Source organism: Accipiter gentilis, chromosome 10 (genome assembly GCF_929443795.1).
Source record: "Accipiter gentilis chromosome 10, bAccGen1.1, whole genome shotgun sequence".
Classification (NCBI taxonomy): Eukaryota; Metazoa; Chordata; class Aves; order Accipitriformes; family Accipitridae; genus Astur; species Astur gentilis.
In genome coordinates this window covers 17,164,251-17,189,814 of record NC_064889.1, presented here as the reverse complement: position 1 = coordinate 17,189,814, position 25,564 = coordinate 17,164,251, and the positions used below count along the sequence as shown (strand labels likewise).

General features: G+C 57.0%; 4 protein-coding genes across 5 annotated transcripts in view; 1 reads left to right on the top strand and 3 right to left on the bottom strand.

Moving 5' to 3' along the window:
• PEX11A (peroxisomal biogenesis factor 11 alpha) overlaps positions 1–25,564 on the bottom strand; it is a 96,421-nt gene that overhangs the window by 63,796 nt on the left and 7,061 nt on the right. The gene's annotated exons all lie outside the window — the stretch shown is intronic.
• Positions 1,711–12,490, bottom strand: KIF7 (kinesin family member 7). 2 transcript variants are annotated; one of them, XM_049811941.1, is made up of 18 exons: positions 12,172–12,490; positions 10,742–10,942; positions 10,064–10,475; positions 8,777–9,308; positions 8,324–8,461; positions 7,951–8,178; positions 7,335–7,537; positions 6,954–7,060; positions 6,492–6,647; positions 5,950–6,152; positions 5,636–5,833; positions 5,253–5,378; positions 4,568–4,744; positions 4,047–4,262; positions 3,619–3,825; positions 3,034–3,232; positions 2,791–2,940; positions 1,711–2,574 (listed from the first exon to the last, which is right to left on the bottom strand). In XM_049811941.1, exons 1-18 carry the CDS (start codon positions 12,473–12,475, stop codon positions 2,189–2,191), a joined length of 4,143 nt encoding a protein of 1,380 aa, XP_049667898.1. In that variant the 5' UTR covers positions 12,476–12,490; the 3' UTR covers positions 1,711–2,188. The 2 variants fall into 2 exon arrangements, with proteins under 2 accessions (XP_049667898.1, XP_049667896.1); XM_049811939.1 differs by having other exon boundaries at positions 7,335–7,534; positions 12,172–12,475.
• On the top strand, positions 12,604–16,601 carry LOC126043479 (ras-related and estrogen-regulated growth inhibitor-like protein). The gene is made up of 4 exons (XM_049811945.1): positions 12,604–13,565; positions 14,000–14,053; positions 14,525–14,601; positions 15,171–16,601. The coding sequence occupies exons 1-4, from the start codon at positions 13,412–13,414 to the stop codon at positions 15,594–15,596; spliced, it is 711 nt and encodes a 236-aa protein (XP_049667902.1). The 5' UTR covers positions 12,604–13,411; the 3' UTR covers positions 15,597–16,601.
• PLIN1 (perilipin 1) lies at positions 16,828–23,710 on the bottom strand. The gene is made up of 9 exons (XM_049811946.1): positions 23,660–23,710; positions 22,839–22,897; positions 21,235–21,433; positions 21,011–21,093; positions 20,400–20,652; positions 20,010–20,209; positions 19,310–19,462; positions 18,401–18,634; positions 16,828–17,900 (listed from the first exon to the last, which is right to left on the bottom strand). Exons 2-9 carry the CDS (start codon positions 22,881–22,883, stop codon positions 17,529–17,531), a joined length of 1,539 nt encoding a protein of 512 aa, XP_049667903.1. The 5' UTR covers positions 22,884–22,897; positions 23,660–23,710; the 3' UTR covers positions 16,828–17,528.

Genomic DNA, 25,564 nt, shown 5'->3' with positions numbered 1-25,564 from the left:
TGTCTTTAGCCCAAGTGATGGGCAAGGGATTGGGGCTGCAGGAAGAAGGATGCTGGAGGTGAATGAGTACAAAACAAGTTGCATGCTCCTGCTGTGTATCTTGTCCTGATACTAACTGGATCCCTCTGTTGGATCCAGTTTGCCACAGCTTAGTGGGAAAATAACAAGCAGATTAACTCTGATAGATTGAGTACATTGCTCAGCAATATTTGACAAATGACAGAAGAGTACAGAGGAAGGGAAGGATAACTTAGCTGGGAACAGGGAGGGAGAGGAGTTTGATTCTCCCTCGTTGTAGATCACTAATGGTTTGGTGTATCTGCTCCTAGCCACTGCTGGGTAAGCAGGTGCTGATGGAGTAACTTTGTTGTCCTTCCCTGCAAACTTGCAGTGAGCCAGAGAGGACTGGCTGGGGAAGCTTTCTTGAGAGCTAGAACTTGGGTGGACTAACTGGAGATGACAGTTCAAAGACTACTGTACCAAACTGAGTCACTGTTTAAATAGTGACTTAGGTGCCTGTGGCACATGTGCCTGCATTCTAACCCCATGAAGACAGCTGGAGCTGTGATTCAGTGCCTGAGATGTAGCCTACAAGGGGCTAAAATTGTGCATTATCTTGGAAGAGCTTAATTTTTTTTCCCTTAGGATAGCTATCTGTTTGTGCATGGCAGGGTATTGGGGAAGTCACCCTACTGTGTCTAGTGAATGCATAGGAAGCAGAGAGCTATGAAGGTAGTGTGAGATCATCCTGAAACCAGGCATGGCGATGCAGAAGTTTGTTACATAGCTTCAAGGCTTTGAGGGGCTAGATTGTATTGAATGGCATTCGTTTCCCAGAAACACTCGTTTGTTGCAGAAAAGCTGACTTCTAAGAGGAGGAATGCTGTACTTATGAGTGATTCTTTTGCTTGTGGGAAGGGTGCATCTGCTTCAAGGATGTGGGTTGATAAACAATCATAGAGCTCCAAGACTACTACTTGAAGTTTCCAAGTAGGATGGATTCTTCTTTTGCCTACTGAAGATCTTTATTTTGAAAAGCAGAAACTAGTCTCTGAATTTAAATCTTGTGGAGCTCTGCCATACCCAGAGCCCTCAGTAATGTCCCCCCTAAAAGCCATCCCCCTACAGGTAAGATCAAATATGTAGGATGAAGTTCAGAAGGTGGTTTCTACTTCAGATGCTGGCTTTTAACTTGGTGTGTGTTACTCCTCAAATGGTAGTTGTGGTAGCTGTGTTCCTGATGATTTCAGGCTGAAGCAGTGGCTTGCTTTCTGGGGTTGAGTCACCAAGCTGCTGTTTTCCCCTCTTGCTCTTCTTAAAGCAAGTATCTGGGCTTTCTTGCTCTGCCAGAGTTAAAACTTAAGTCCCCCTTCCTGAGGTAGATGGTGTCAGTGTTAAGTTGCAGGATTTTATTTAATCTCCCTCGAATCCAGACTGGAAGTTTTCCCAAGAATATGGAAACACTGCTTAAAGCAGCTTAGAGGCACCCTGGATGCTTCAGACAATTGTGCTGGCTAGAGATGCTTTTCCTGCAGCAACTCCGTGTAGGAAGCCTACCAGCTCTGGCTGCAGGCACTTAGTTACAAAGCAGATATTTAAACATTAAGACAACACTGTGACAGCCTGAGTTCCCATGCAGTGACAGTTAAATAAAACTCCTTTCCTACATACCTGGAATAAGTGACCACTGGACCCTCTGACAAGTGACTGCTTCATAAAACTCACTCTGCTTTATTAGAAAAGTTACAGTAGAAATGTAAAAAACCAAAGTTACTACAAAAATCTATGTACAAGTTCTGCAGGACTGCAGAGCATTTCCCTCTGAGCCTGCTAGGGCTGAGCAAGCCCCACAGCAGAGGTTTCCAAACTGTAAACAAGTTTTTAGTGTTAGAGGCCAGGATGGAAGGTATCTCCCACTTCCCAGTGTTTAAGCTGCAGAGGGTGCAGAAGGGAAGGTGTGCAGTCAGTGCTGTCTGGACTGGCAGCAACATGGAGAATGCAGGCTGGTGGTCCTATACCCTCTGTGTTTCTTCCCTTATGATGAGAAGTCAGGTCTTTTTCTTCCTCAGGCCTCTGAAATGTAACAGGTTTGTAGCCAGGCTGGCTTGAGGGGCAGGAAGGCTCTTAAGCTCACGCCAGCAACATCTGCTCCTCCCTGCCCTGTGCCAGGTAAGCGTTAGGCCTACATCTAGAGTGGGTTCTTCCTCACATCTATTATTGCTGGGTGGTAAGGCACTGGGGTCATGTTCAGGCTGGCTCTGCGCAGCTCCCGGCGGGGCTTGGAGGCAGGAGCGAGGCTCCATAGCGGGTGCACCTCGTGGGGCTGCCCCGCTCGCGGCAAGTGCTCGGCATCCCTCTGCCGAAGGTCCCCAGGGCTGTCATTGGGCAGGGAGGAACGCCTCCATGTCGATGGCAGAGGGGCATGCACCAGGTCCCTGCTGTCATCCCTGACCCGATGGCTTTCTTCAGCAACAGCCAGAGGCACAGGCTCTTCCCCAAGGCTGGATTCCTCGCAGGTCCCAAGCACAGGGGGAGCTCTGTCCCCAGCCCCGTGAATGCTTCTCTCCATCCCTCCTGGGAAAGATTAGGGGTATAGTGAGATGAGTATCAGGATCTCTATATCCTCATCAAAATCAGTGCCTGTAGAGCACTTGCTCAAGGCCGACAACCACCTATGCCCACACTGCTCCTGACTCTGCTCCAAGCTCTTGCTCCCAGGGAAAAGAATTTAAACTCCCTCCCTTTTAACTTGGTAGGAACAGCAAAGCCCCAGCCTGGGTTTCCCCTCACCTTTAGTCTGTCCAGGATGGAGGTTCATGTTACTCAGCCTCTGGTTCAGCTCCTGGTTTGCCCACATATAACGGCTCAGCTCCTTTTCCAGCACCTGAATCCTTGCCTCATACTGCAGCTTGCTGCTGGCCAGCCCCTCATCCATGTGCTCTACAAGGAAAAACAAGGCCATTTCAAGCTGCGAGCCCTACGAAAGACAAAAGCCATGCCACTGCTGCCCGTTTCAGGAGCTGGGAGGGTTACCGCGGCTCTGCTGGAGTAGCAACTGCATGTTTTGCTCGTGCTCCTTCTGCTGCAGGGTGAGCTGGCGGTCCATCTCCAGGCGCTGGCGCTCCACAGCCGCCTCCAGCCAGTACACCAGCTGCTGCTGCTCCTCCAGCTGCATCTCCAGCTCCGAGAAGGCGATGTGCTGCCTGTGCTGATCTTCTCGCAGTGTCACCACCTGGCCAGGGCCCAAGAGCAAGAAACATCTCAGCTCCCTTCAGAGCTTGGAAGCTTTCCTGCACCACTAAGCCCGAGGAAGTTTTTTTGGTACAGTGTATGAAGGTTAGTAGTCCTGGGACGTCACAGCTGCCTCACACAGGGAACAGCAACGTGTGGCTGCACTGATGTGGCAGAGCCACCACAGGGATCCAAGCCTCCTATGACTAGTTCAGCCTCTCTCCCAGGTGTTGGGACAGGTGGGGATCATGCTGCTGTGGCTTTGTGGCCTGACCTTACAGGGCAAAAGTACAGTAGGAGGCAGGCAGAAAGCTTGAAACTGAGGAAAACAAGGAGTTTGGCTGGGTACTACAGCTCCCACCAGCACAGAAGGCAGTTGTCTCCCACCTTGTCAAAGTACTTGCAGAGCAGAGCTCGGGTCTCGGAGGAGGAGAGGTAGCTGAGCTTGGCCATGAGGTTCATCTCACACTGGGACAGCAGGCTGGCCGAGGCCCGCAGGACTCGTTGCCGGCATGTGATGGACTCATTCTTGTACTCAATGGCTGCATCCAGAGCCTCGATTGCCTCATCCAGCTGGAACAAGATCCGTTCTTCCTGCCAGGGCAGAGCTGCAGTTACTAGGGGACAAAGGGTTTGCTCTGTCTTACCCTGCCCTAACTTCCCTTCTCATCTCAATAGTGCTAGCAAAAAGTTGGGATGTGCACAGTCTGGGGACGTGGGGGAGCATCTGCTAACAACCCCATGCTCAGGTCTTTACTTCTCTCTTACTACCTCACACTCTTGCAAGCAAAGCCGCCCAGCCCAAGAAGAGGTACCTCTGGGGACAGCAGGGTGCCCTGACGCAGCTTGTTGTCAAGCTCCAACCTCTGTTTGAGCAGCTGGTCCTTCTCCTGGCGCAGGTTGTTGATCTCCTGGCGGATTTGCTGCTGGTCGTGAGCACTGCCATGACGCAGCTGGCCGTTCTTCTCGGTCAGCTCCTTTTCCAAGTGTTCCAGGCGGCTGGACACGCGCACTATGTCATCTGTTAGGGCCTGCAGTAGAAGATGCTCAAGGGGATCTGCTCTAAAGGCAAGTCAGGCCCTCAGCCCCTTTCTACTCCCTCCATAGGTCAAGTGACCCCACATGCACACATAAGCCAAGGCCTATCAAACCAACTAGCTCAGAGGCACAGCACAAGCAGGCTCTTCTGTAGAGGCAGATTTCCTGCCCGCTTCCCAACACCACCTCATGGTGGCCTGCAGCCCTCCACCAGACCCAGGATGGTACCCAGGTCTTCCAGCCTCCCACCTCTGCTGGAAATCAAGCAAGGGGTTCGGGTGTCACACTCTTGTCCTACCTGGCTGGAGCGCAGTCGTTTGCTCTCCAAGCCGTTCTTCTCCTGCAGCAGGGCTTCCTTTTTGGCCACGATAGCTTCCCGCTTCCTCAGCTCATCTTCCAGCTCATCCAAGGCCCGGCGCTGCTCAAGAACTTTATCCATCTCCATGTCCAGCCACTTCTTCTGTTCCTCAATTTTCTGACAGAAGGAGAGGCAAAGGGCATGTGTGTGCATGTGCACGTGCAGAAAGCAGCTGCAATGCCCAGGGACTGCTAGACTAAAGAGCAGTGGGGCTGAGATTAGAGTGAGAGTCTTGATCCCTTCTCTGCTAACCCCTATAGCTTCAGACTTCACTGGTTTTATCCTTCCAGCTCCTCCAAGAGGCAGAGCTAAGCTAAATCCCCAGCTGCCAAGGAATCCCCGAGGGCCACATCTCCCACCACCCTTCTGCTAACAGACAAGATTTCACAGCTTCTTTACCAATGTTAGTATTTAGAAGAGATCCTGGTCCTGGGAGTAAGACAAGATTTAAGTCCTCTGCTACTAGATGCAAGTGACATTATGGACTGTCCTCCTCAAAGGCAGAATTGGGCTAGGTCCCCCGTCTCAACCTGAGGTCCCTGCTTCCAGATCTCCCATCAGCCTGCAGTCTGCCAAGCAGTCCCCTTCAAACACAAAACAGGAGGCAGGCTCGCTCTGCCTGTACCTGCTGCTGCTCCAGGCTGATCACAGAGCCGTTGCTGCCACTCCGCCGCTTCCTCTGGAAAGCTGCGATTTCCTCTGTTTTGATGCGCAGGATTTTCTGGTGCTGCTCGTGCTTCAGTTCCAGTTCCTGCATGGGAAAGAGCAGCCATGAGCATTGAGGGGGTGGAAGCTGTTTGCCCGACGGCCAGGGGCTGAGGGACAGGTTATGTTCTCTGCTAGCTCCTCAAATACTCTTAAAAAAAATCCTCTTGCCATCTCCATGCTCTCCAAGACAACCACAGACCCGGCCAGAGCTACCCTGGCCTGCTCAGCAGCTTTACAGTGCCAACCCATCATCATCCTTGCAAATACCTCAGCAGCACAGCTGCTCCTGCCCATTCCTACCTTGACTTGGTGCTGCCGCTTATTCACCTCCGTCTCCAGTCGTCGTTTCTGCTCGCTCTCCTCCCGCAGCCGGCGCTGCAGCTGGCCCTGCTGCCGCCGCATCAGCTGAATGTTTCTCTCCAGCTCCTGCACTCGCTTCTCGCTCTGGGCCGAAAGCGACACCAGCCTTTCTGTTGCCTGCTTCTTCTTGCACAGAACCTGCCGGAAGGCAAAAGCTGCCCTTGGGCTCGGCGTCTCCCCTGCGCGCTTTGCAGAGTTGCCCCCAACTCTGTCCCTGCCCACCTCCCCGGGTGGGCAGAGCCCTTCCCACTCACCCGTGCCTTGTTCTGCGCGGCCGCCACGCGTGTGCGGTACTCCTGCAGCTTGCACTTCTCCCCGGGGTCCCACAGCTCTTTGCCCTCCAGCTCCTGGAGCTGCTTCTGGCTGTCAGTTAGCTCTGCCCGCACCTGCTCTGCCTCCTGCTCCAGCTCGCTGATCTTCTGGCAGTACTGCCTGTTCAGTGCCTGGGCATCCTTGCCTGCAACACAACCCCCCTCCGCCATGACCTCCAGGCCCCCTTCCCTTGCAGCCAGGATCCTGCTGAGGGACGGACCTTTCCTCTCTCTCCCCAAGTATTTTTGGCTACAGAGACTGAATGCTCCCTTTCCCTCAGCTACTCCAGGGAAGGGAGAAACCAGTAGAAAGGGTCTCAGTCAGCCAGAGGGATGGAGAAACAGGGCTCTGCTGCCTGCAGGAGAAGGGACCGAGCATAAGCAACGCAGGGAGGGAAGGTGAGGATGGGAGTAGAGACCAAGCATCATGACTGGGAGGAGATCTCATGGGGAATGGGTGCATATTTCCACCAGCAGCTCTGCACCTGTCTTAACGAGCTCCGTGATCAGCTCCTCCTTCATGCGGATGTTGATCGCCAGCTCTCGGATCTTCTGCTGTGCTTGTGCCAGCCTCCACTCGGAGTCCTTCCCTGGCAGGCGCTCCCACGGACTGAGCAGTGGCTCCCGCCTCCGACAGACCTCTGCAACATGGATTCCCAGGTAAGGAAGATGTCCCATTTTAGCAGCCAGGTGACAGAAGGACAATCTGATCTCAGATCTATAGCAAAGATCTGGCACAGCATTGCCCAGAGTCACCCGCAGCTTCCACCAGAACACCCAGCTCTTGCCAGATCCCAGCAGTTCAAGTTTCTCCCTAACAAAAGCAGCTAGACTGTCATCTGCTCCATTTTTGTCCTCTGGGCTCATCCAGGTGGGATATCAAGAGCACCCAATGAAGCACTGCCAGCCTGAGGAGGACTGTCCAACAACCCACGGTTGCCACTTGCCTTTTGATAGCTCCAGCTGCTCCTCCTGAATCGAGTGGGCATTGCCTCCGCTCAGCTCCTCGCTCAACTTGCAAATCTCTTTCTTGCTCCAGCTTTGGATCCCATTTCTAGAAGGAGCAGCAAATTAATCAGTTGGGTCTGGGCACTGCTAGAACTGTTCCCAGTAAGGACCCTCACTTATCCACAGGCTTCAGAAGGAGTTAGAAACAGTAGCTGTGGTCAGGAAAGATGGTAATTAGCTCCCCAATGAGCAGGCAGCTGTCTCAGCAGAATCACTGACCTCAGCGGCAGCATTTGCTTCTACATCCTACGTGAGATGTGGGACTGCCAGGTCATGCAACTGCCAGGGCACTGCACAGTGCTGAGACAGCTTCAACTCACCGGCGCTGGGACAGGGACCGTTTCTGTTCCCACTGCTCCTCCTCCTCTTCGGAGGACAGCTCTAATGGCTTCTCCAAGTCCTGGCTGAGCTCCCTCCTCAGCACCACATCTTTGACCTCTGGGTTGCTGGTTGGGCACTGTGCGTGGTTCAGGTGCCAGCCTGCCAGGTCCTCCTCCTGGAAGGAGGGGTTGCTGTCAAGCTTCTGGGGCAGAGAGTTGGAAAGAGAGAAGACATGCTGCCTGAAAGCCGGTGTTAGAAAAAGCAGCTCTCAGCTGGGCATCACTGCTATGCACAAAGAAAAGCAATGAAATGGGGTTGAGCCTATTTTCAGGAGAACTGGTGTGTTGCTAGACCCAGCTGCCTGCCCTCCTGCTGCTCAGACGCTGAGCAAATCCGGAACCTGCCTGTAACATCAATGTAAAAGCCTCAGTTTTAAAACTGGGCTGTTTTTGCCGGAGTTGTGAAACTCTTTGGACGTGAACACTGACTGCAGTCCTCTAGACTATTCCTCTCACAAGGTTCATGTTCAACAGAAGGAAAAAAGCAGTTCCTACAGTGGAGGGCACGCAAGTGAAAAGGCAGCAGCTCCTCAACAGCACAGACTTATGCCCTCACCTTCCTGCAAAGGGCTCTTCCACTCTGCTCGGCGGGAAGGAGCCCCGAGGGAACCTCGCTGAGGCCATGGGACAGGGCAGCATCCAGTGGGGCCGTGTGAGGTCTCTGGCTGGCAGTCACCAGGTGAAGGTTTTCCAGCAGTCCTGGCACACACAGGTTTGGCATTGCCATCTCCAAGCGCACGTGCAGCTCTGAGATCTTATCCTGCTGCTCTTGCAGTTTGTCGCTCTAGGAAGCAACGAGAAAAATGTGGTTACGTACACGTGGATCCCAGACCTGCTGCAGAGGAACCCAAAAACTGGGCTGCATTCTCCTGGGGAGGAAGGGGAGGAGTGGGGCCAGTCCCTGTAAAGAAAGCACGGCCCAGAAATACCTGCAGCTTATACTGCTCCATGGCATCCTCCAGGGCAGCCAGGAAATCACGGTTCTCCTCCTCCAGGCGCTCCACTTGCCTCTGCAGTTTGGCCACCTGCTCATCTTTGACAGACTCACACCTCTTCTCGGTGTTCACCTGCCCCCCAAAATATAAGACAGGCGGCATCAGCATCCACCTTTGTCCTTCCCTTCCCATGCTGGACTCTGCACGGGTACAGCAGCTTTGCAGACCCTGATTTTTCCTGCAAAATAAATCTCTCAGCTGCAGATGAATCCAACTTCTCCCTGCATGCTGGGAGGACCATGTCTTTCTGCCTCCCTACGGTCTCTTGGCCAGGTTGTTGCTTCTCCTTTCCCTCTCCTGACCCTTCCACCATGCCATGCTGAGGCTGCTACCTTCAGTGGCCATCGGATGAACCCAACCTCAGAGCTGCAACACCCCAATCATTACCTGGGCTTTTGCCAGCTTTGAGCCTTGTGCCTCCGGGCTCTGGTCTTCCGTAGAGGTGCTCTCGATGCCACTATCCAGCCCGGCCGACGTCAGCTCACTCCTCTCGCTCTCCACCGCGCACAACCACTCTTTAACCCGCAGGATCTGCTCCACTGTCAGGTTACTGTCTTCCTGCAGCTCCATCAGCAGCCGGTATGCGGCATCAGTGCAGGTCCGGTAATGTGCGCACTCTGCCAGCAGCCGAGCTGTGGGGTCTGGCACGCATCGTTTGGCGGTGGCCGAGCGGTTGATGATACGAGTCTCGGAGCGGTGCCGCTGTTCCAGCGCCTTCTGCAGGTTCTTTATCTGCAGGTGAAGCTCTTCGACATGCTCCGTCTCCTTGCGGCAGTTCACCACAGCTTTGTTCTGGATGTTTTGAGCCCGGCTGGCGTAGTTCAGCGTGTTGAGGCTCTCATCAAAGTCGGAGGAGGATGGGCTGACACAGGCTATCATCACAGTCTGGGCATTCCCCCCCAGAGAGTCTTTCAGGATCCTAGGGAAGACCACAGTGATTAAAATAGCTGAAATACAAATAATGGAGGAACCAGAAGGTTTCCAACCCTTTTCAGAGATTAAGCCCAAGGAAAATGATAACCTTGCTCTGTGGCTGGTTCGGCACTAGTGAAGTGAGCAGAATCATTAAGGAGAGGAATAACAGTTTGCACTGTGGCAAGGTTCCATCTGAGTAATTCCTGAGGCTGGGAGCTCCCTGACTCGGTGATCACCGACAGGCACGTGCTGCACAGGAGCCTGTTGGAGATTGCAAAGGCCACCCGCTCGAACTAAAAACTAACTGCAGACCATCAAACAAGCCTACTGGAAGCATTTTTTATTCACTGCCAGGCAGGAAAGGCAGGATAACCCATCGTGACACCCCATCTCAGCTTTAGCAGCATGACTTATGCAAGCCTCGTCTTCTGCAGCACTGCACTGAGCTAGTCCATCATTTCTTTTCTATCCTGGCCTCATTGCTCCTGAAGCTTCCCTACATGAAAACCATAGAGGGTACACCTGTAAACTGCTGTGAGGCACAGCGGGTCAGCTGGCCCCATACCATCAAGCAGTCAGTCTGAGAGCCCTGGTGTGAGAGCAGAAGGGACAACTGGCCCTGCAAGCTCCTCTCGGCTAGCCTGGGGACTCTGCCACCAAACCTGGCAGGCTGGGCATGGGAAAGGCAGGGAAAAGCATCACATCCCTCCCACTGTGCCACGAGCCCGTGAGACATGGGGGTCCTGGCCCCAGCTGTACCTGGTAATTTTGGAGTCCCTGTAGGGAATGTGGCTGCTCTTCCTCCGAGGGTCTCCCAAGGCACTGATGACGTTGCCCAAGGCCAGGAGACCACTGTTGATCTGGATACTCTCCTTCAGCCTCTCCCCCGTGTTTCCCGTCTTCACAATTCGCTCTGAGCCTGCCAGGTCCACAAAGTGAAACTTGGAAACCAGGACCTGGCCCGAGGCAGGGACGGAGGGTGGGTGGTGGTGCAGGGGGAGGCGGCCAGCCCCGCGCCGCTGTTCCATGGTCACCGTGAAGATGGTGTGCGAGCGGCTCGACTGCCTGTTGACGTGGGTAGCTCCCGTGTGCTTGGCTGTGTTCCCCATCTCCAGCAGGCTCAGCACCTCATCCAGCCCTTCCACTTCTGACTCCTTCACACCGCAGAGCACTGCAACGGCAAATGGAGCTGTGGCTGGGAGAGATGGGCTGCCTGAGGAAGCAGCTCCTCTGCACAGCCTGGTGCCATCGCCCTGCCCGTACCGGACCATGCACAGATCAGCTTTCTACGCTGAACAGGACTAAGTGCAGCAATCCGCTGCAGGAGAGGGACGGAGGGATGGAGGGAGAAGACCTGGCTCTGCCTTCAGGGATAGATAACCCAACCCTGGCCTCGGGCACGGGGAGAAAAGGGAGCCCACGCGCAGCCACACATACCAATGTTCCCTTTGTCATCCTCCCGGATCTGGATGTCTTTGCTGGCTGTATCCACCTGCAGCAAGTCCCGAAACTCCTCCTTGTACACCTCCAGGTAGGACACTCGGACCGTGTAGTCGATCAGGTCATTCTCATCGATGAGCCTGAAGGTCTCAGCCATGGCTCGCGGGATGATACCCTGCTCATCTTCATTGATGGAAGCTGGCAGAGAGATGAGCACGGTCATGGGGAGCAGCGAATGCCCGGGGAGCCCGCGCTGGCCAGGGACAGAGCTGCGGGCAGGAGCCTGCCTGCAGCACACGTCAGCTGGAAAGAAGCAGCCTCACAACCCTCCCACAGCTCAGCCCTCGCAGCCCACATTAAACATCCCTCTGAGCGTTTCTAAGCCACAGGACCTTGGGGCAAATCCTATCCTACGGCTGTGCTGGATTCCAGCCTTGCTGCTAGTTTTCAGTCCTTCCTCAAGGAGGAAAAGGCACATTAGCGTTTCAGGAGGTAGCAAACACCATGCCTGCAGCTACAGCATGCTGTCCTTTGAAGCCAGCACAACTCCACAACTTTTCCCAGCTCCGAGGATGTTTTTTTGTGCTTGCAGCCTGCTTGTATCTGGTCACAGCACCCCGCTGTCTGAATTTTAAATGATTTTGCTTTTGTCTCCAACAGCCGTGTAAAAGGGCAATCCCCAAATTTGGTGCAATGATAGCCTGAAATGGGAAACTGAAAACAGAGGTAGATTGAAAATACGGAAACAATTTAGTGTTTACAGGCTATGCAATTAACTAAAGCTGACTGAAACACTTACAGTAAGTCCTCTGTAAGATATCGTAATACCGTTAAACCAGCAGTTATAGGAAGGAAAAGCTTCCTTCTTCCCCGTCTCCATCATATAAACAAACTAACAGGATTAACCCCTGCAAACCTCCCTCTCCTTAGGGCTTATTTCGGGCCCAGGCCGACAGATTCAAGCCAGCTGAAGGCAGCGGTGCCCTCGGAAGATCACCACCACCACCACCTCCAGACCAGACGCAGTCCTCCCGCTTGTCCTGCAGCGGACTAGGAGAAAACCTCCACGCTGCGATCTCAAAGAAGGTGTTGCCCGCGGCGGGTGGGGGTGGTTACAGCGGCGGGGGGGGGAAGGCTGTTGGGGTGGGCACTTTGGGGACGGGTGGGTTGGTGGGCTTGGGCCGGGGGGCGCCGGCAGCGTCGAGCGGGAGGGCGGGCTGGAAGGGTCGGCTGGGACGGCGGCGTCGGAAGCGGCGGGGCCGGGGATGTCGGTGGGGCCGGGGGGAGAGAGGGCGAAGCTGACGAGGCTGGCGGCCGCGGAGGGGCGGCCGGGCCGGTGGCGCGGCCTGGGCCGGAGGGAGGCGGCGACGCGGCGCTGCCGGGGGGAGCGGAGGAGGGCGGGGACCGCCGGCCACGCCGCGACTCACCGACGCTGGCCTCGCCGATGGTGTAGGTCTTGCCGGAGCCGGTCTGCCCGTAGGCGAAGACGGTGGCGTTGAAGCCGCGGAAGAAGGCCCGCAGCAGCGGCTGGACGCAGGTGCGGTAGACGGCCGCCTGCCCCGCCGCCTCGGGCAGCACGGCGGCGAAGCGGAAGCGGCGGCGGCGGCCCAGCGCCACCTCGCCGGTGGCGGCGTCGCCCCGCAGGCAGGGCCGGTGCCCCCGCAGCGCCTCCCGGGGCAGCAGCGGCCGCACCCGCACCGCCACCCGCACCGCCTCCCCCTCCGCCGCCATGGCGGGGCCGCCGCGGGCAGCGCGAAGAGCCCGGCCCGGCCCGGCCCGGCGCGCCGCGATGGCGTCAGCCGGCTCCGCCCGGCGCCGCGGAGGGGGAGCGGCCAGCGCGGCCCCGCCGCCGCCGGGCTCGGGCTCGGGGCTCCCGAGGCGCTCCTTCGCTCCTGAGATGCTCCCTCGCTCGTCAGACAACGCCCGTCACTTGTGAGACGCTCCACCGCTTGTGAAACGACGCTGCACCACGCGTGAGATGCTCCATCGCTCACAGGAGACTCCGTCTCTCGTGATGCTCCGCCACTCGTGAGACGCACTGCCACTCGTGAGATGCTCCCTCACTCGTGAGACAACGCTCATCACTCGTGAGATGCTCCTTCACTTGTCGGACTGCTCCATCACTTGCGAGATGCTCCACCACTCGTGAAACAACGCCGCACCGCTTGTGAGACGCTCCACCACTTGTGAAACAACACTCCATCACTCGTGAGACGACGTTCCACCACTCGTGAGATGCTCCACCGCTTGGGAGACAGTGCTCCGTCACTCACAAGATGCTCCACTGTTCCTCACAGGCATTCCCACGATCACCGTGGGGAAGGGACAAGGGGCTACGTGGCCCTGCCAAGGGATGAGGTACTTGAGGTGCAAGCGTGGGCAGCCTCCTGGGATGCAGTTTGTGGAGCAGCTGGTACAAACAGCCGGTGCTTCCCGGCCACCTGCCGTGCTGGGAGCTGGCAGGGCCAGCTCCGGGCACTGACACATTCGGGACAATCTGAGCGATAACAAAGTTTTTCATCTGGCCGCCTGCAGCTCCCTCTGCACCGCCCCTGCGGCTGTGGGGAGGGGTATGGCCCTCGTGGGTCCCCTGGGTGCCGTGGGAAGCGCTGGCTCCTCGGCTGCGCAGAGAGGAGTCGCACACACTGCTGGGACCGCTGGCGAGGCATGGCCGTGCTCGGCATGGGGCTCCGGCTCCCGCTGCGCCGGAGCGCCAGCTTCACCCCTGACCACCCTGCCCTCATGGAGGTGCCTGGCCCCACTGCCCTGAAGATGGAAGCAAATGTCCTCATTATGGGAGCGGACAATGTGGGGAAATCAGGTAAGAACCGACTGTGAGCTGGGAGCAGGGGGTTCCCAGGCAGGGAGACCCATTTCTCTCCCACAAAAAAGGTTGAAACTGCAGCAGCATTTGGAGAACACGCTGCAGAGAGCAGCCCCACAGAGCACGCCAGTGAGATGGGGCTGAGCTTTTGGGTGCAGCCGTGATTCGAGGTGGGGAAGCCAAGCACAACCCTGTAGGCAGTGGGCAAGCAATGGGGGAAGGTATCTTCTGCTAAGCTATAGTTTGCTGATGCCCCAGTTCATGCCGTGCCTCTGCTCTGCTCGCCGACCTGCTGGTGGCTGGGAGAGAACCAGAAGTCGTTCCTGCTAGTGGGAGTTTACAGGAGGATGGTGCCTGACTGCTCTGCCTTGAAAAAGAAAAATCCTTCAGGTTTAGGGTTATGATGATGATTCTTATCCTTCCCTCTGCAGCTCTTACTGTGCGTTTCCTGACCCGGCGCTTTATTGGGGAGTACGGAGACATGGGTGAGTGCCAGGCCAGGGCCAGGCCAGTTCCTGTCAGGGACTGAGGTCAGGAGGCGAGCCGCCTTCTGCCTGCAGGATTTCATTGCTTCCTGTCCTCTTCTGCCTTTCTCCAGAGCCCTTGCCTGCTCCTGGGGGCGCTTGATAGTTGTATTTGTTCAGTGACCCATCTCTTTGCTCCAGAACCGCTTCTCTGGGGTGCAAAAGGTCCTGGGTGGCAGCTGGTGGCACCGGTGTGCCCAGTCTGAATGCTGGGGTGGAGGCAGGCTGGGGCAGTCACAGCTGTGAAGGTCACCATGCTCCATGTGGTTGCTGCTGTACAAAAAGAGCCCCCGGACCTTGCCTTGTGGAGCACGGTCTCCCAGGGTGAATGTGACAGGCTTGTCCCCAGGAGAAGACCTGGGTTGAGGGAGCTATCTCTTGGGTCCATGAAGATGATGATTTTTTTTTTTTTTTTTTTTTTTTTTTTTGCAGAATTCATCTACAGCCACAACCTGACTGTGGATGGCCGAGAGATTCTCTTCCACATCTGGGACGTCCCCAGTTCCCAGGTGAGAGGGCTCCACTCCTGTCACCCGTTTTCACCCCAGGGCAAAAAAAATTCTACTAAAAGTTACCTCTGGGGAGCCACAGGCTGGGAGCTCCAGCTGAGTAAAGGTCTCGCGTCAGATGGTTTGTAGATGGTTTGTGACCAAACCCTTCTTGCCTGCAGAGCGTTGCTGGCAGGGTAGCCATAGTCACCATAGCCCATGGTCCTCTGGCTGAGGACATTAGAGCTGAAGCACTGATATTACCAGCCCAGACTGAGCACAGGACTGTGCTAACGAAGTGGAAGTGCCGCTCTGAGGTCCCCACGCTGTTATCACCTACAGCCTGCAGTGCTTGGCAGCTGGGTGACAAAGTGAGGACAGTGATGCTGAAGCCTGAATCGTGTCCCCTTGGTGAGGTCTGCCAGGAGCTGCTCTGCCTTCCTCAGTACTCTTCTTTCTCTCTGTGCCCTTTTGCTGCTCACTAGCCATCCCTGTCCCGACAGGCTCAGGATTGCTGCACCCTGTGCTAGCAGGCAGGCGCGGAGGGAGGAAACAGATTAAAAAAACCCCTTCCTTTTCTCTTTCCCCAGGAGCAGGCAGAGGAGGGCTCCTCAGAAGAGAAGCGAATCCAGTGGGCAGACAGCTTTGTCCTGGTCTACAGCATCTGTGACCGTGCCAGCTTTAACATCCTGCCCCTCAAGATCCAGTTCATCAAAGCAGCCAAGGAGGGGCAGAGCCAGGAGAAGGTGCCCATCGTCATTGTGGGCAACAAGCGGGACCTGCACCACCAACGGGTGGTGTCCAGCGAGGAGGGTCGGCTCCTGGCCCTCTCTTTAGACTGTGGTTTCTACGAGGTCTCTGCAGCCGAGGCTTATCACGGGGCCCTCATGGTCTTCCATGGACTGGCCGAGCGCATCCCTGACACCAAACTGGCACTGAAAAAGGGTACGGGGATCCGTGGCATCGTCAAGACCATGTCGGCCGTGTTTGCCCGTAAGCGAACAGACTCTCTCTGAGCTAGGGCATGGGTGTTGCTTCTCTCTGTGCTGCCCGGCTGGACCAAGCCTCCTCCCTGGGTGCCCGTGGAGATGGCATGTGTGTTTCCATAACTATGGTGGGTGGGTTCCTTGTTGTCCTCCTAATGTCGGGGTCTGGGTGTCCTGCTGTATACAGCCAGTGCAGCCAAGGACTGTAGTGCCTTCCTCTTTGGCCCCGTGATGGGGCAGAGGCTCTACTCTTCGCTGTACCAGCTTTTTAGGTGCCTCCTGCTTTCTCCTTCAATCCTTCAACACTGGAAACCACCAGGTGATTTTGCCACAGCTCCAGGCAGCGTAATGCCCAGCTCCTTTGGCAGGAGCTGCCAGGGCTCTCAGTGAGCAGGGAGGACACGCTGCTTCTGCCAGGCTGCCCGGCTCCCTGTCCCCCCGCTTCTACCCTGGGATCCTTATTCCTGTTTCACGCTCATCAGGGTGCTCTCCGGTAACACTGGAGCACCCATGAGCTGGCAAGGTGGGGGTTTCTCCGCCAGGGAGCCACCGGCAGTTCCCACATGTGCATCACGGTGTCAGTGTCCTAGAGCCTGTGGCACCAGCTGACCCCAGAGGACCTCGGTGAGGGCTGACGCCTCCCATCCCACCCGCCTTGCTTTTGAACTGTCCTGCTCATGTCCTCTCTCCCACAGCCTTTCAGTGATCGCAGCCATTTCCCTTGTGTGAGCACTGTACTGGCTGTGCCTGGGAAAAACCAGACGTGTGGCTCGTTCCCAGGATGGGGATCGCACCGTGCGCCTTCCCAAGCCGCTCCTTCTGTAAAGCTGCCTGTCCCCGGGGAGGGAAGGAGGTGGGGAAAGGGGTTGCTGGGCTCATCGCCGAACCCTTCTGCTGCTGGGAGGTTTTTCCCTGCCTTTCCCCAAATCCTTCCTCTCGTGCGCCTGGGAAAGCGGTGTGTTGGAAGAGGGTTTGTGTGTGTGGTACAGACACGGATTTCTCTGCTGTGTTCTTCTGGAAATGCAATAAATCATCTTTGGCAGGAAGCCCCTTGCTCCTCGGGGCTGTGAATTTGTACTCAGGGCATGGGAAGAGACACGTACTGTGCAGGGCATGAGCACCCGCCGTCCCTGCGGCAGCAACCCGAGGATGAGTTTCCCGCTCCCTCGGCCCTGGGTTGGGTGTCTTTCCCCACTCTGCTCCCTCGTTTTGGTGGCTTGCTCCCGTAAAGCAGCCAAGCAGACGTGGTAAGCGTCAGGTCAGGAAGGTTTATTACTGCAGCGGATACAACAAGGTGTTGCAGGAAGCCAGGTGGTCCTGCGGGAGAGTGAGGGTCCAGGAGCTCCACCTGTTCTCACCAGTCTTCTTCCTGACCCCACCATCCATCCCACCATCAGCTGGGGTGGGTGCCCAGGGCTTTTGACTCATGAGTCCTGCTGGTCGGTGGGGACTTTCAGCTCCTCCATGGAGGAGCAATCTGTGGCCAGGGATGGGCCCTGTAAGGGGGGATGGAGCGTAGGAAGGATGGGGAACCGGGCTTGGTACAGTGATGTTTGACGGCTTTGCTGTCCAACCTGCTCTGTCTCTGCACTGTTCTCAATGTGTAGCCCATCTAAATCCACGCTATCTGCTCAACAGGGACCAGGGTAGCCCAGTGCCAGGCCTGGCTGGTCCCTTTTTCTCTTTTCTGGTCTCACCGTTGTTTCCATGTCTCCTTTACCTCTCTGGTCCCCTCTGGTCCCACCTCCCCCTACCTTCTCCTTCCCCCAGCAGGGCTTTTGGCTACCTTTATTCCCCCATCCTGGCCCTGATGCACTCCAGAAGGACATCTCATGGCATGTCTACCACTTTGAGCTCCTGTCCTGGTACAGGGGTGTGTGCAGGCGGCTGACGGGGGCCCGGGCAAAGCGTGCTGTGGGGGGATTAGAGGGGGGCTGGGATGCGCTCATCCTCCCCACCAGCTCAGTCCTTCTTGAAGGCAGGACTGTAGAGGTTGGTGTAGTAAGCCCGGCTGTACATGGCCTCAGGGCTGAAGCGGTAGGAGCCCTCGCTCACCCTCCTGTTGTAGGGGGCGAAGGCGGATTTCCGTGGGAGGGGGCACTCGGGCTCGAAAGCAGGGCTGCGGTAGAGGTTGTGCCGCAGGAAGAGGGGGTCCTCGAGCCCCAGGAAGGAGAGGGGGTGATGGCCGCGGTACAGCCGCCAGTCGCCCCTCAGCTGGGATTTCTCCTCAGCGGAGGGGGCGGCGGGCTTGGCATCCTCCTCCTTCTGCTCCTTCTCCGGGCTGGGCTTGCTGCCCGCAGCTGCCTCCTCTTCCTTCACTGACTGTCTGCGGAGCTGAGAGATGGGGTGAGCACCTGGCCAGGCTGTACCCCCCCGCCAGCCCTGCTCTCCCTGTGCTACACAGCCCCCCCAAAACTGGGGGAACCTCAGCACAAGCCAATTTGCCCCCAGAGAGGTCCCCAGCAGAGGGGAGTGGGTGGCTGCAGCCCCTGGGCAGCTTGCGGTGGAGATGGTCCCAGGGAGCAGCAGAGTCGGGGAAAGGAGAGGGGACACGGTCTCAGCCTGAACTTTCACCTTCCCAGGAACTTGTGGTCGCACCCTGGCTTGGGCATGAACTGTGTGAAGGTGCCACTGCTGGCTGACCTGCTGGCTCTATGGGGGGACTCGCTGTCACGGCTTGGGGGGATGCTCAGGAGGAGGATGGGACTGAGGTGTCCTGACAGCACCCATCTCACCCCTCTAGTACCTCCTGGCACTGCCTGGAGCTATGGGGTGCTCATGGGAGGAGGTTGGGCAAAATGGGGTTTGCTGGACCCGGCTGGGGACAAACTCACCGGCACGTAGCTGTACAGGGTGCCCAGCAGATGCTTGGGGGCACTGACGAGGGTGCCCCCGAGAGCATCCACCGTCTCCATGGCCTTGGATAGCCTGCGGGGGGTGAAGAGGATCAACCCCTCTGCCGCGTCCCAGGCCACGGCCGGGACCTTCTTCACGCTGGAGATGCCGGAGGCGCAGGCAGTTTGCAGGTTGTGAGCCATGCTGCCAACCAGCCCAGGGTCGTCTCCTGCCTGCAGAGAGAATCCAGCTCAGCTGCTGGCCCCGGCCCCACCAGGCAGGACAGGGGTGGCCCTGGGCTCCCCATCCCCTCCGCAGCTTAAAGCCTGAGCGCTTCGGCTCGCTGCTTTGCAAAAGCCACTGCAGCCCTTTGCAGCAGGGTCGCTCCCTGTCCCGTCCCCCCCCGACCCCCCCCAGTCCCAGGCCCCTGGGGACCCTCTGCCCTGGGCTGCGCTTCCGCTGCAGGCAGAGGTGAAGGGCAGTGACCCCGACCTGCCGCTTCCCGTCCCCATGTCCCAGCGGAGCCATTCCCAGCCCCGCCAACTCACACCACCCCTCGCTGCTGGGACCATGGCGGGGGATTTTTCGGGGGTGTTCAGGGGCTTGCTAGGGAGCTTGGTCCTGACACCCCACAGCAGCAAAGAGGTCTTGAACGTACAAGCCAGGGTGACCCCGCTAGGCGCAGAGGCTGCCCCCAGCCCCCAGCTTTGGGGAGTCAGGGAAGGGGGCTGCTGGGGCTGCCCCCTTGCCACCCCCCGTCGCCTCCTCCAAGCTGCAGTTCAGGGTTCAGCAGAGATGGGGGCCTCGTTCCCAAGGGTGTTGGGGGAACATCCCCCATGCTGGCGTGGTCCATGGGCAGGAGGATGCTTTGGAGTGCCCCCAGCTTGCTGCCCCCCTTTTCTCCGTACTTCCTTGGTGTGGTTGTTGTCTTTCTTCCCCGCCTTCTCCTGTTTCTGCTCTGGCACCTTGCTCTGCCGCCGGCTCAACCAGCCGGCCGTGGTGCTCTGCCCATCACTGTGGACCCGTGGCGCTTCGGGTACGCTCGGCTTGGCCAGGTTGCCCTGGAAAAGGAGCAAAAAGCCACCACTCGCAGGGAGCTGGCAGGTCCCATCCACCCCATCCTGCTTAGCCTGAGGATTTCACGGGGGGCCCTGGGGTGTGTAGGGAGCAGAGGGTTTCATTTATGCACATGGGAAGAAATACTGAGGGCAGCCGGGAGCTCTGGGATTTTGGCCCTAGTCAGGGAAGGGATTCCCACCACAGTGCTGGGTGGGAGAGGAGAGGTGCCTCCTTCTCCCCATCTTCTCTGGGCCTCTGCAGGGGCTTTTTGCTTTAGGAAGGATGTTATGGCAAGACCATAAATTAACAATATATATTGGGAGCCGGCTAAAAATAACTTGTCCCACTAATACAGTACAAGGCTGTGTGTGAACATGCCATGGGAACCACCGGCCCTGGCTCATCCTGCTGAGTGGGGGAAAGAGCAGCACCCACAACTCTGCTCTTGGATGTGCTCCTAGGAGCGTGAAATGTCTCCTCCAAAAGCAGAAGCAGCCCAAAAGATGGTATGGGGGAGCAGGAACCCGGCAGGTGGGTTTTGGCACTCACCAGGATGGGGATCCAGGTGGCCAGCTCCTGCCCTTTGGCTTTGGCACGCTGGAGGCTTTGGGTGGTTTGCTGGTAAGCGCGGTGGGAGACAGTACCAACCAAGGCACCGATCCGGCCCAGGGTGCTGGGAGCACTGGGAGTGCTGGACTGCTGCTGGGAGACCTTTGCTGCTGACTCACGTGTCTCTTTGGGCTTCTGATCTGAAGGCAGAAGAGCACAGGCAGAAGAGCAGCGGGGGATTTATGTCTAGTGGGACAACCCTCGTAGGCAGCCCTACACCAAAATCTAGGGGCTTCCTCCTGCCACGTGCACCCCACGAGTGAGGTGCCACCCTGTGTACGGGCAGCCCACGTCAGACAGCCTCAGAGGGGATCTGGGCAGTGGGACTACCTGCTTCTTCGTCCTCCTCCGGCAGCAGGTACTCCATCAGCTTCTCCAGCCCTCCCAGGGCTGTGTCGACCCCCGCGGCTGCCATCTGGCTCACCGAGTTCCTCCTCGTGTACCTTGCCGTCGTTTCCACCGTGCTCTTGGTGGCCTCGTAGCCCTCTGCTGCCAGCTCTATGATCTTATCCACGGAGTTGCCAATGGTGCTTTTGGCACTTTGGAGGGGGGAGGAGATGGTGCCCTTCAGTTCAGATGCAAGCTGCGGGTGGAGAGATGGAGAACAGCCCTGCCGGTGTGCTTGGGGTGGCATGGGAGAGCCAGTGGGACCACGGGGACCCCAGCCATGGCCATGCCGGTAGGCAGCCCCGAGAAGGGCATAACAGCTCTCTCCAGCCTGGGCCGGAGGTAGCTGGCAGGGATGGGACACAGGATGCTGTTGACCTATATTTGGGAGCACCCCAACCCTCGCCTGGGCTGCAGGAGCCCCTGGAGGAGCCCTTGCTTGGAGGTGCTGCCTTGTTTCCAGCCCATCACCGTCAGAAACAAGACCAGAGGAGACATGCTGTGGGCTCTGCAGAGGGGCTGGGGGGTCCCAGACTGTCCTGCCTGTGACTTACCTTGTCGACAGGGTACTGGAGGGCAGGGATCTTCTCCTCCAGGTGGTCCAAGCCCCGGCAAGCCAGGTCGTTAGCCACAGCAACTGCCTTGGGCAAAAGCATGGGGTGGGTTGGTAAGAAAAGCTCGTGGGCTGTGCTAGGCACTTGCTAGTGCTAGTGCTGACCCACCAAGAGAGGCTCTGGTGGGCTCCCCTCGCCGTGTCCCCCCCGGTGGATGGACTCACACTGAGGCTCCAGCCTGCGCACCACGGGCTGCACGCTCCACATGGCCAAGGCGCTGGCTCCCTGCACGCCCCGCTCGTAGACCTCGCACACCGAGGCCATGAGCGGGTGGGCCTCCTTGGTGCTGGCGTAGGTGCGCTGGAGGCTTTCGCAGGTCGAGCTCACCACCGGCAGCTGCAGGACCCTCTGCAGCACGTTCTCCTGCGTATGCAGACGGGCATCGGTTAGCCTACAGCCCTTCCCCGAGGAACGCCCCATCGTCCACACACTGGTGGCATTTGGTGTGTTGCAGTGACCAGAGGACCTCAGCTCACGCTGGAGGAGGAGGGCATTTCTCGAGCCCTGCTGAGGGTCTCCCAGCTACGTTTCATACGGCACAGCCGTGGACAAGCAGGCTGGCTGCTGCCGCTGATGGAGCAGGGACACCACAGGCAGTGTTGGAGAGGTGACGGTCCCCACTCCCCCCATCTCCCAAGCCCGACTGTCCAAGTGCTCCTGCTGGCTTTCCACCCTGCTCTGCTGCTTCTTCCACCTGACCCAGCCCTTGCTCCTGTCCTTGGGCCAGCAAAGACCAGTGCCTTTGTGGCACCTCTGTCCTGTCTGTCTTGTCACCACTGTGACAAGTAAGGGATACGGACCTCAAAAAGGAGATGAGGAGAGGAAAGGAACAGGTCTGTCCCTGAGGGCACACAGGTCTTTGGTAGGCGCCATTGCTCTAAGAAGAGGGCACCAGAGCTCTCCAGGGCAGCAAGGCACCACGTCCCCACCCGCTGCTAGCACGGGAGACGTGGGATGCCAGTATAAACCGGCACAGCTGACACCTCTGTGTGCTGCCAGTGCCAGAGCGCAGCTGGAGGTAGGTCCCTCAAAGCTGGGTGAGGAGGATAAACCTGCAGCTTCAACCCTCTGCTCCTGCTCTCGCCCGGTGCCCACCTGGCGAGGTGAGACAACTGAGAGACATTGCAGCCCCAAGGGAGGACTGAGGCGAACGTTGGGTCATCACAGCAGCCATGAGGCAAGAGCTCTCTGGGTTGCCCGGGACAGAGCAGAAGAAGAAGCTGAGCTTTCCCCTGATCACCAGTGGGCAAGAGGCTGCGTTTGGCTTCACGTCCCACTTGTGACCACGACTGGGCTGTGAATCTGCATATTTGAGAAAAGCTGTATTTTCTGGTGCTATATTATACTAATTTGGGCTTGACACAGAGCAAGTCCTCCCACAAATCCCACAGTTCAGCAATCCCGGGGGCTCTAGCTGTTCAGAGCAGTGATGCAACCACAGCAGCATGATTGCTGGAGCTTTGGGGTCCACAGCGGGGACACAGAAGAAGGACAGGCACTGCCAGCAGGTATCACCGAGAGCTCCCATCAGCTCAGGGTTAACTTTCTTGATTCTGAACTATTTAATTTCAAGCAAGCGAAGGGTTTTATCCTTTCCCTTTGATGATGCTCTATATTATTGCAAGTAAAGATTCATATAAAGATGAGAGGGGGACACATGAGTCTGCATGAGATGTGACTCATGCTCATCCAGCAGAGCCAGTACACGCTACCTGGCACCCTCGGCACACCTCTCTGCCCTCCCCCTTCTCCCTCTTCCCGCACCCACCTTGGCACTGCCATTCTGTAGAGTCTGATTCTTCTTCACTGTCATCGTGACACAGCCACCTGCAAAGCAAAGTTGGGAGCCGCAGACCCCGCTGTGAAGGCAGGGCTGGCCTCGGGCTCCCCCCACTCACTCCTGTGCTCCCCCCGAGCATGGTGGTGCTGGCAGCTGGGCTGAGACACACACCTCCCCTGGGTACAATGGATGCGGCATTGCCTAATGCTTGACTTTTTACCAGTTAAGCTGTAAGACTAATGACTCCACACAGCCCTCCCCCGCTAGTGTGTCTTAACACCCAAAGATGCAGAAAATTAGTTGAGAGGCATCTAGTTTGGAGGAGCTATAGTACAAAGCAGGATAAAAGGCACTGGCAGAGCTGTAAAGCAAACTCAGAGCAACCAGGATGCTCATAGATATGCATGAGGGCCAGGCTGAGAGATGCAGGCTGAGAAGGGGTAAGAAGGCAGGACAGGAGCAGAGGGAGGAGCTGCAGGTAGGGATGCAGCGAGCTGCCCAGCTGCAGTCAGCATCCCCCTCCCAGACAGCTGCAGGCAGCTCTGCCGCTCGCAATGCCAGCGCCCGTCCCTGCACAGCCCCAGCTAGATGCGGGGGGCAAAAGCACTGTGGAACACCCGTCTCCACTGCTCCTGGCTGAGTGACACCTGAAAGCACCACTCCAGCTCCCAGCCCCAGCCCAGGCTCCCTTTTCTTAGCAGCAGATGAAATTCAGGAGATTCAGGGAGAGCAGGTGATCCTTGCTCTCACCCCCGCCCCGGTCCCGCTGAAGCTGTCCCTGGAGCGCCCGGTGGGGACCGGCTACTCACCAAGGGGCGGCCCGTCCCCGGCAGAGCAGGAGCAGAGAGTGGTGGCTGCACCGTCCCTTCACCAAGGTCCTCTGAGAGTGATGCACCGTGCCCCGGCCACTACCACCACGAGGCCCCACCTCCCAGTTGCACGGGTTTGGGAGCTGGCGGGTTGTGGTGGAAACTGGCCAAAGAGCTCCCTGAAGCCACCGTAATTTGGAACAGATGACGGCAGAAAATCCCCTTTGTCGTCTTCTCTGCAAAGCCCAGAAGCTGTGGCACAGCTGGGATGCACCAGTTTAATGCCTCTCCACCAAGAGAAGATGAAAAGAAGCTGCCCTTGGACCTCACCACCTCAAAAGCAACAGATCATGAGCAGCCAGGGAAAAGGTGAAGAGTCAGGCAGGGCTTCCTAAGAGATTAAAACCTTCCTGTATTTCTGTAGCCCCTGTTATGCCCTGTGGTGGACCAGGATCCTATCCTGTTGGGAAACGCAACGCAGACTAAGAACAGTTTCTCCCCAGGAGAGTTTACTAAGTTTACAATAGTTTAGAGTTTACAATGAGCAGAAGGCAGGCATGGGGGACATGTCCTGCATAAACCAATCTGGTTTGGCCAGGTCTGCAATTTCTAAGAGAATTCATGGAGGGTTTTGGCGAGGAGGCTTTTAGCTGAGGGTCAGGGTAGACACTGCATTAGGAAAGCTCTAGGCATTTGGAGGAGACAGAAATGGAAGAAAAGATCAGGTTGGAAGTGATCTCTGGAGGTCACCTCATCCAGCTCTTGCTCAAAGCAGGGTTACCCTTGAAGCTAGATCAAGCTGCTCAAGGTCTCATCCAGTCTTGAAAATCCCCAAGATTAAGATTTCCAGCTCTCTGGGGCCCAGCTCCTGTGCTAAACATACTCATGGTAAACTATTTTTTCCTTATATCCAGCTGGAATTTTCTCTGTTGCAATTTGTGCCTGCCATCTCTTATCCTTGCTCTGTTCATCTCTGAGCAGAGTTTGTGCTCCAGTCTGCGCTGGTACGGCATGTGATCCATGACCCTAAATGTCTTTCTTACCGTCTCAGTGATCTTCTGCTGGACTCTACTCAAGATCTTTCCTGTGCTGCTGGGGCCAAAACCATTCCCCAAATGTGGCTTCACAAGTGCTTCATAGAGAGGAACAACTGCTCCCCTTGACCTGCTGGCAGCGCTCTCACTACTGCTGCTCTTCTGTGGCCAGCCTGCCCCACTGCGTGGAAGGCACTCTGCTCACTCGCATCATAATTAACAAATCTGTTTGCAGTATTGATTGAAAAGAAAGAAGACACCACCTGTATGGAGCTACGATAGGTTATGGTTATTGACTATGGAGATTAAGGATGAGCTACACACATGAGACAAGGACAACATGGTGGAAAGAGGACAAATGCCGGAGAACAAAGCAATATCCAAGGGGATCAGGCCAGATGAGTGATCCAGGCAGCCTGCTGACACGAGGCTGCTGTGTGTCCCGGACCACCCAGCATAAAGGCAGGGAGACCCTTGGCATGTGACTCGGCATCAGGGGAGGCCCAAGCAGCAGAGCCGAGTCCTTGAACACCCGCAGGTGTTCCACCCCTGTGCAGGACAAGGAGGTGTGCACCCAGCACGGCTCCGTGGCTCCCTGCTCCTGGCTGTGCTGCTCACACATGGGGGTGGGAGACTTCCCAGGGACGCGGGAAAGCCACGCATGGGAGGAAAATACCCCCTTTTCTCCCAAAGAACCTGGAGGTCGCTTCCAGCCTGGGGCTCTGCAAAACTCACAGAACTGCCTTGCTAGCTGGGTGCGGAGGCATACGAATGTCCTGGGCTGTCTCCAGCTCGGTGGTGGGGTGAGTCACTGCTCTCCAGACAGCGGGACAAAGGGCAGCAGCAGCCTGCTGAAAAGTTTGCTCTCTTG